A 9,625-nucleotide genomic window follows, 5' to 3' on the forward strand; every position below is an offset into this window, starting at 1 on the left:
CTAGTGTGGGAGGGCTATTTTGAGATATGCCCTTTCTGTGATAGCCCAGTGTGGGAAGGCTATTTTGAGGTATGCCCTTTCTGTGTTTGTCTAGTGTTGGAGGGCTCTTTTGAGATGCCCTTTCTGTGTTTGCCTAGTGTGGAAGGCTATTTTGAGATATGCCCTTTCTATGTGGGGCATTAATCCTATAAGACAATTTTTACTTTATTTTGAAGTAATTTCATGTTCCACATAGTCAAGTGTATTGATTCATGTTCACTATAGGGTAGAGTGGGGTAATTTCGACCACTTTTGCTGATTTATGGCTTTCAATCCACAAAACACGACTGTTTTCAAATGTATTTAAAATAAGTTCAAAGTACAAAAGAATGATTTTTCCTCATATTTTTCTGCTTTATGAGTCAGAAATGCATAAAAAATATCAAACTGGTCTAAAAAATTAGTAAGCATGTTGCACGGGTTAATTTCGACCAGCCTCAGGGTAATTTCGACCACAACAAACATCAAAAAGAAAGATAACTCTTGCAATGCAAGTAAACTTTACCTGTCGCATTTTATTCAAAATTTATGGTCCGAGAAACTATACTGCCTTATTTAGAAAATACGTGTATCCATCTCTATCTCTCTCAGTAAACAGATTAAAATGGATAAGTACTAGTATCCATACAGTAAAGAAATGGGCTGGGTAACATAAGCTTTTCAATGCTGTCTTTTAGACGTCTTAATTCTTATTCTTTATTCTAAATTCTGCTTTTAATTGGCCAACTCTATAATTATACCCCCCGCAAACGAAGTTTAGGGGGGGTATATTGGAATCACCATGTCCGTCTGTCTGTCCGTCTGTCTGTCCGTCTGTCCGTCTGTCTGTAGACAAGATTCTGTCCAGAGCGTTTCTCGGAAACTATTGCATAGATTTGTCTGAAAATTTGTACACTTATTATTCACCATATGAAGGTGTGCACCTGGTATTTTCATCATGATTGAATAATTTTTCTGCATTTTACAGATGTTTTTTTCATTTTTATTATGTGGTTTTGTCCTGACCTTTTCTCATAGACTATTTCATAGAATTGTATGAAAATTTGTACACTCATTATTTACCATATGAAGATGTGCACCTGGTATTTTCAACATTATTTGATAATTTTTCTGCATTTTACAAGGTTTTTTTTTTTTTAATTTCTTTTTATTTTTATTGACTTAGTCATTTTGGGTTTATTTCTAAGGTTTGAGACACAGAATCTAGAACATCTGTACAAAAATGTGAACTACAGCTTAAAACTATTCATTAAAACAAAAAAAAAAATCACCAAGTATTAAAAGCAATTTTTACATTACACAGCAGATAGTGTAAATCCATTTGTCCCTTGGGAGTAATGAGTGGACATCATCCAGTTAGAGATAAATTAATGAGTTCAGTGTGGGAAGTTGTTAGGGCATCTCTGATCAAGCATGTGTTATCTATATCTCCTGGGAATTTAAAGATCTCTGTTCTTTAATTCTCTTAATTGTAATTTATTGTCTGTCATAGTACATAGTTACTGGATGACCAGCCATTCATTTTTAAAATGAATTTGATATAAAGTTATCAAGATTAATTTGATTTTGTAATTAATTGATTTTTTTTTCAACAATCAATTTGCAGAATGTCATGTCTCAAAAAGATGACAGATAGTTGCAACTTATTTTTTCAATGTATTAAAAAACAATGTAATTACAATGTATTGGTATTGATGTTTTATTAGGTTGTTCCTTGGTTTCATTCATTAAAAAAATATAATGAGCAATTATTTATTTCACGCTAAATGTTAATAAGAAAATTGTAAACACCTCGTAGATCCATAAAATATTAGTGATTTGGCACCTCTGAAAAACCCAGCGGGGGGTATTTGTCCCTTTTGGACAGTTCTAGTTTAAAATTGTGATATATAGTTATGCAAATAGATAAAAGAAAATTCTCAGATCCCACAAATAATTTCTTTGTTATGATTTTTAAATTGTCCAACCCAAAAGGGATTTATTTAATGTCGTCTTTTCACAACAGTCATTCAGATTGTATATATATATATATGTATAAGGTTTGAGCATAGCATTAGAATTGCATATATTTTTCTTCACTAATTTTTACCATATACACATTCATTTGGAATGCGTTGTTAATATACGGCGTATTTTACGTGTTTTATTAATTCTTAAAAGAGATATATACTGAGAAATTTGATCAAGTCAATTAAATAAAGATTAACAGAAGCAAAGTCCTCTGTCCCCCCCCCCCCCCCAAACAAAAAAAAAAAAAACCCAAACCCAAACAAATCATTTCATTTCAGTATTTCGAGTAACATAGTGGTTTTTTAGCTCACCTCAACGAAGTTGGGGGAGCTTATGTAATACCCTTGGCGTCGGTGTCGGCGTCGGCATCCCAGGTTAAGGTTTTTGGAGCAGTTTTCTTTTCAAGTACTTCTATGGCCTATATTAGTCAGAGATGCATGGAGGATGCTTCTAGTGTGTTTCATTGTACCAGTCAAGGTTTCAGATGCTGCAATTTCAGCTAAAGAATGACCAGGTTAATGTTTTTGGAGCAGGTTAAAGTTTTTGGAGCAGGTCTCATTTCCAAGTAACTATAAGCCCTATATTGACCAAACTTGCATGGATGATACATCTAAGGATGCACACTACTGAACTTGCTTCGGATGCTGGATCTAACCTACATTTTCCGGATGAGTGACTAGGTTAAGGTTTTTGGAGTAGATCTCATTTCCAAGTAACTATAAGCCCTATATTGACCAAACTTGCACGGATGATACATCTAAGGATGCACACTACTTGACTTGCTTCGGATGCTGGATCTGACCTATATTTTCCGGATGAGTGACCAGGTTAAAGTTTTTGGAGCAGATCTCATTTCCAAGTAACTAAAAGCCCTATATTGACCAAACTTGCATGGATGATACATTTAAGGATGCACACTACTGGACTTGCTTCGGATGCTGGATCTGACCTATATTTTCCGGATGAGTGACTAGGTTAAAGTTTTTGGAGCAGACCCCATTTCCAAGTAACTAAAAGCCCTATATTGACCAAACGTGCATGGATGATACATTTAAGGATGCACACTACTGAACTTGCTTCAGATGCTGGATCTGACCTATATTTTCCGGATGAGTGACCAGATTAAAATTTTTGGAGCAGATCTCATTTCCAAGTAACTATAAGGCCTATCTGAACCAAACTTGCATGGATGATGCATCAAGGGACGAACAATCTCAAAACTTGCTTCGGATGCTGGATTTGACTTACATTTTCTGAATGAGTGTCTAGTTTTAAGTTTTCAGATAAGTCCATTCCCAAGTAACTGCAAGCCCTATCAGACCAAAATTGCATAAATGTTGCATCTAGGGATGCACACTCCTAGATTATTAGTTTAGTGTGGGACTTTGCCTTACTTAAAGACAACATTCGTTGAGGTGAGCTCTGTAATCTCTGATTACCTATGTTTTTTTGTTGTTTCAAGATTGTTGCGGCTCTTTTGGTGTGTTGTTCTGATATTTTGGGTACTATTTGGATTTTTTTTCTACCTGGACTGTGTGAAACGATCTTAATACGACTGGTTCGTTGGTTTTCGATAGCCTCAGTCTTATTCGTCAAAGTCTACGTGTTCATGATAATGAAAAAAATTACAAAAACCTGATTTTTTTTTTTTTTTTTTTATATTTAATATTGCCTGCACCCTCTCTTTTGTTAATCTGACGGGTTTGGAATCTTTTGGATTGCTCTCGTCATGTGTAAATTCAAAGCCAGTGCCGACTACGTGTTCTCTTGCACCTCGATCGGTGATGCACCCTGGTGAACGGCCCGAACAATATATATAGCTAAGCATGCATATGTTATTTTAATAATCTGACATTTTTTTTAACATAAAAGGTTATGTGTAGATAAAATTGTACATATACAGTATAATTATTTTTTTTTGGAAGATCTATTTCTGCATTGCATTAAACAGCTGTTGAAGACAACTTACACATATTTCAGAATAAGTGGTCAAATTTACCCCGCGTCCTTAAAATCAGTAGGGGTAATTACGACCAAAATCAAATGGACGTTTCTTGTGCATTTTGAGAGAAATCCAAGATAAATTTGTAAAATTCTGCAACTTAAAGATATTCCAAGAAAAAATAAAACGATTTTAATTTAATTCGTGCTGTAGACTGTTGAACAAGATTAAACTTTAAAAAAGGTTGTACGAATTGTCTCTCTTGCATTTCCTTGATCAAATCAAGCGCACTGAAGACGGGGACTTCGAACGTCAAACTGGAGACATAAATGAAAAATATTTTTTTTATCTCTGATCAAGCCATATTTGCGATGAATAATTATACTAGGACATACAATTTGAGGAATAGTTTTCTATAATTCCGAATAATTTACTTGTCGCAACACTTCCGTAGATCTTTGTGTGGTGTTGTGTTCCTGTGGTCGAAATTAAATGGTTGGATGTCAAAATTACCCTGACTTACCCTAGAATTAAGGATTCACCAAAGGTTTCCAAATGCCAGAATTTAATTTGCATGTAATTCTTTCATTATCAAAGATAACATAATAAAAGTATATATCATTTGAAAGCTTGTTAAATTTACTATTTATTTATCCTAATTTAAACTTTAATTAATAACTTATTTAAAAATTATTTAAATTTTTATGTAAATTTTAGTGCATAGATATTTTTTTAATCAACTTTTTTGTATTTAAAGTGGTCATTTTGCCTAAGGGTAGATTAAAGATTGAACTTAAAAACTGTATCTCAGATTTTTGATAAATCTTCTAATTCAAAAGTTACAGCCATTTGCCCTTCAATGTTACCAATTTATTAGCGTAATTTAACATTTCCCTCAGTAATTCCAAAACTAAGCTAGATATCAAAAATCTGAGATACAGTATTGTGAACACACATTTGAGAAGCAACCAATCCAATTTTCAGAGAAATTGGTCAATAAATAAGGGAGCTGAATCCTTTGAAATAATACCACAAACTGTCTGATCTTACTTTACAGTAGAGGGCAAAAACCCATTACACAACAAAATCTGCCAAAGCTAGGAATATATAACACCTTCGAGATTCAGCTTTGGATACCTGTCACTTAGCCATATTTCCCATTCATATTCACAAGAATGGGAGGTTCTTTTCTGTATTTAGGTGCTTTTAATTAAGTAAAAATAGGTTCAACTCTGAATCAGGTCCACATTAATATCTTGAGTACATTGTAAGGGCTTGCAGAACTTTGTCTAGTGTCTAATGTGATTCAGTCTCCTAATTTCAAAACAGGAAGCATAAAACTACTCAGAATTAATCTACAGTAAATAAGGCTTATAACGAAGTGCCAGGGACGGACAATTTGGCTTCGTTTTAAATGTAATTCGTTATATCCCTTAAGTTTGCAATATATTTTAAAGTCATGAAGAATGAAATTCACTTCGCTGAAATGGCAATTCTTTATAAGCTTGTTCACTATAAGCATGTCTTACTGTATAATTTATTTCGATTTTTCCAATCAGGATGAACAGTTCACTGTTTGTAATTCTTTATAAGCTTGTTCACTATAAGCATGTCTTACTGTATAATTTATTTCAATTTTGCCAATCAGGATGAACAGTTGACTGTCTCTGATTCCATTGTTTACTCCACTCTTTTGTAATTTCAGAAGCCCAGTCAGGAGAGATGGTTACTCTCGGGGATACTCCCCTCCGCAGCGCTGGGGATCCCCATCTAGACGTCAGAGGTCTCCTCCCAGAAATTTGTCCCCAAGACGTAGATTAGATTCCCATGATTCCCCTCCCTACAGACGACGTATGGACTCCGAGGGATCACCTCCCAGACGAAGGGAATCATTAGGGTCACCTCCCAGACGAAGGGAGCCTGGCGGGTCATTAAGAAGGGATTCAAGGTCACCTGAAGGTTGGCGAAGTGCCAGGGAAGATTCACAACAGAGAAGGGGGCCTGTGTCAAGTAAATCTGATGTCAGACAGCGTAAGGGCCGTGAGAGGTCACCTGAGGTCAAGAAGGGTCGTGAGAGGTCACCAGAGGTTAGGAGAAGGTCGCCTGCCAAGGAGAGAAAGGAGAGTGAAAGTTCCTCTTCAGAGTCTGAGTCTGAATCTAGTGAAGCCTCGTCTCCAAAACGGAGAGGAGTGAAGGAGCAGTCCTCAGAGAGAAAACAGGTGGACAGGCGGAAACCAGAACTGGCCAGAAAACGTAAACAGTCTCCAGTCAGCAGAAAAGAGCGAGTCATTGCCAAGAAAGAACCAGAAGAAAGTGAAGATTCAGACTCAGAATCAGGAACTCCTTCACCCCCTCCAAGAAAACAACAGAGGGAAGGTACTCAGTTAAAATCTCATGTACGACGCGAAGATCCCGGAATACGTGGTAGAGAAAGAGAAGGGGAAAGGTCTCTGGGAAGCTCAAGGAGAGGAACTCGGCCATCACCTGAACCAAGGAAACAACTTCCTCCTAGAGATGAATCAGAGGACAGCGATAGTGAGAGTTCCGACTCCAGTGTACCTGAAAGAAGGCTGTCCCCACCCCCCAAAGAACGGGATGGGTCATCACGCAGGAGATCATCCCCACCCCCTAAGGAACGCAGGAGGTCATCCCCACCCCCCAGGGAAAGGGACGGGTCATCTCGTAGGAGGTCATCTCCACCAATGGGACGTGGGCGCTCGCCTGTTGAGCGACCCACACAGAGAGAAACATCAAGGCGTGAAAGGTCACCAGTCTCTCGTTCAACAAGGAGATCCCCCTCAGAAGAAAACCGATGGAAGAGATCTAGACGTCCATCTCCTTCCCCTCGACTCAGGGACAGGGAATCTCTATCACCCCCAGCCAGGCGGTCCAGATCACCACAAGTACGACGTAAAAAGTCGCATTCCCCAGAGGTCCGAGGATCCAGGTCACCACCAGCTCCAGAGAGGACATATTCCCCACGGGGCAAACGAAACCGAGGATTTAGTGGATCAGAGAATTACCCTCAATCCAAGAGATCCCGTGATTTCAGTGCTGAGGTCAGGGGTGAGAGTTCAGATTTCAGAGGTCGTGGTAAAGAAGAGCAGAGTATGTACGAGCGCCGTGTGATGGGTGGACGATGGGAGGAAGATGATGTGCGGGGGGACAAAAGGGGAACCCCCTACATGGACGAGGAGGAGGAGGGGTACAAGAGGGTTGTCATGGTGAAGCCTCGAGAGGACAGGAAGGAGGAAAACATGGAAGAGATCCAAAACAGGGGAAAAACGGAGAAAAAGGAGGCTTCTGAGAGTGAATCCGAGGTATTGGAGGCTTAGTATTGCTTTGTTAGATGTAGCACTTTGTATACAGTTTTGATTTTATTCATAATGTCCCTACATTTTTTATGGTATATGCATTATATTTTGATTTCGTTGACTGACATCAATGAAGTAAATGTTCTTGTTAAGGAAGCTCGCTAACCACAGCTGTTGTTTTTAACAGGAATCTCAAACATCGAAGAAGAAAAAGAAGAAGGAAAAGAAGAAGCACAAGAAACACAAAAAACACAAGAAACACAAACACAAGAAGAACAACCCGAAGGGGCCTGAAGGAGAAGTGAGTTATACAGATTATCAGTCGGATGGGGGGGGGGGGGGGGCTTTAAGATCTGATTGTAGAGGTGTGTAATACAGATTGTCAGGAGGAGTGGGGACTTTAGGGTCTGATTTTCAGGAGGGTTGAAGGGGGGGGGGGGTTTAGGGTCTGATTGTAGAGGTGGGAGAAGCAGTAGAGGGGCATATTTGTAAGTCTGTACACCAAGTTTCTGCTCAATACCTTGAAAAACCTTTTGCTTTTGGTACACTTGTACCCCCAATTAAAGGAATAGATGATCGGTTTTGAGGTCACATGGTCAATGGTTAAACTGGACACAAGAAGACCTGTGGTTATACCTTGTTTTCTGCTCTGTATAGAACGTGTTAAGAGTCTAAATTGAGAGGTCGTTTTATATGATTCAAGTGAGTTTCCTGTAAATAACTTTGCTGTATGTCTGTAATAGATCTTTATCCAATATTGATGTGAGGTTGTTTTGTTGATTGATATGATTTTGTTATACACAGGAGATGGTACTGATGTCATGACCTTACTTTGTTGATATGATTTTTTCTATACAGGATTCAGACAGCCAGGAAGATCTGGAAGCCCTGGAGAAACGATTAAGAGAGAGGGCGCTGCAGTCAATCCAGTCTAAAGAGGAAGTGGAACGTGAACGACAACTCCGAGAAAAGGCGCTACAGTCTATGAAACGTCGCAGTGGGCCAGATAGCAGTGACGAGGACTCGGACTGAAGTGATGTCACAATGTAAAGTGAAGTCACAATGTACAGTGATGTCACAGTGTAAAGTGATGTCACAATGTAAAGTGAAGTCACAATGTACAGTGATGTCACAATGTACAGTGATGTCACAGTGTAAAGTGATGTCACAATGTAAGGGGGGGGGGGTATCCCATGGAGAAATAAGAAAGTAGAAATTCCAATGAGTCCGGGAAATCTTGTGACATAAAATAAATTATTGACTGAATTTCCCACATCATGAAAACAGAGGAATATTGGTGTGGAATTTTTTTTTCAATTTATGAAATATATCGTGTTTTGATTTACCACACATGAATTATTTTATGGCTGTCATTTTCTTTTATTAAGATTTAAACAATGTTGCAGACTTGATCAGTGATTTAAGAATTTATTTAGTCATTTTTGCTTATGTCTGTTCATTCTTATTATAATATGCAGAAATTTTTTTCATCCTGCTGAAAGTATCATGTTTGATCTATGAAATGCTGTAGATAATTTGTGATTTTAGTACATCCTGATATTCTTGTTAATTAATGTGTGAGAGTGGAGTAATGGTGTAGACTTGTGATGCTTATAACATACAAAAATAAACATATTTAGAATGCACTTCGTGGAATTATTTCATTGCTGATATGTAAAAATAATGATATTGTCCGAGTTCAATTGAACAGGAAATATATTAAATGAATTTGATTGAACAAATTTATGTGAAAGAACAAATGCATTGGACATAATTGGTAATGTTATAAATAAGATGTATAGTTTGACACAAGTTTTTCTCCCAACTTTCAGGGTGCAGGTCTGGATCTTGATTACTCCTGGATATTGATAAGTCAAATTGGCATGACTGTAATTAGCATTGAGTCCTCTACCAAAATTGTGAAATTCATGGCCCCAAGGCCAGGGGTTCTGGAGTTAGGTGAAGCTACATGTATATACATCATATAGTGAAAGTGCATTATATTCTTTGAAAATGGTATTAAGCTAACAAACTATATGCATAGCTATGATGAGCAAGGGTATCTCTTCCAAAACTGTGAATTTCATGGCCCCTGGGTTCGGGGTTCTGGTGTTAGGTGGGGCTCTATTAATTGATTATATAGTTGCACTCCTGCGAATTATGCAGTTAAACTGCATGGTTATGATGAGCAAGTGTGCCTTTTCTAAAATTGTGAAATTTGTGGCACCAGTGTCAGGGGTTTTGGTGTTGGAAGGGGGACTCTATTGTTAATAGAGTGAAAACGTATTATTTCTTGAAAATCTACTTTGCTCCTGGGTAT

The 9,625-nt window shown here is 37.8% G+C and overlaps 1 protein-coding gene across 1 annotated transcript in view; it reads left to right on the forward strand.

Moving 5' to 3' along the window:
- Positions 1 to 8,951, forward strand: part of LOC133180784 (serine/arginine repetitive matrix protein 1-like) — a 27,177-nt gene extending 18,226 nt beyond the window's left edge. The window contains exons 13-15 of the mRNA XM_061315249.1: positions 5,697 to 7,311; positions 7,493 to 7,606; positions 8,164 to 8,951. Of these exons, the coding sequence (XP_061171233.1) occupies positions 5,697 to 7,311; positions 7,493 to 7,606; positions 8,164 to 8,337 (1,903 nt within the window). The 3' untranslated portion in view covers positions 8,338 to 8,951. The remainder of the gene's footprint in view (positions 1 to 5,696; positions 7,312 to 7,492; positions 7,607 to 8,163) is intronic.
- The last annotated feature ends 674 nt before the right edge of the window (positions 8,952 to 9,625 follow it).

Source organism: Saccostrea echinata, unplaced genomic scaffold (assembly GCF_033153115.1).
Source record: "Saccostrea echinata isolate AGI-Se365-2 ecotype Australia unplaced genomic scaffold, CSIRO_AGI_Sech_v1 ptg000007l, whole genome shotgun sequence".
Classification (NCBI taxonomy): domain Eukaryota; kingdom Metazoa; phylum Mollusca; class Bivalvia; order Ostreida; family Ostreidae; genus Saccostrea; species Saccostrea echinata.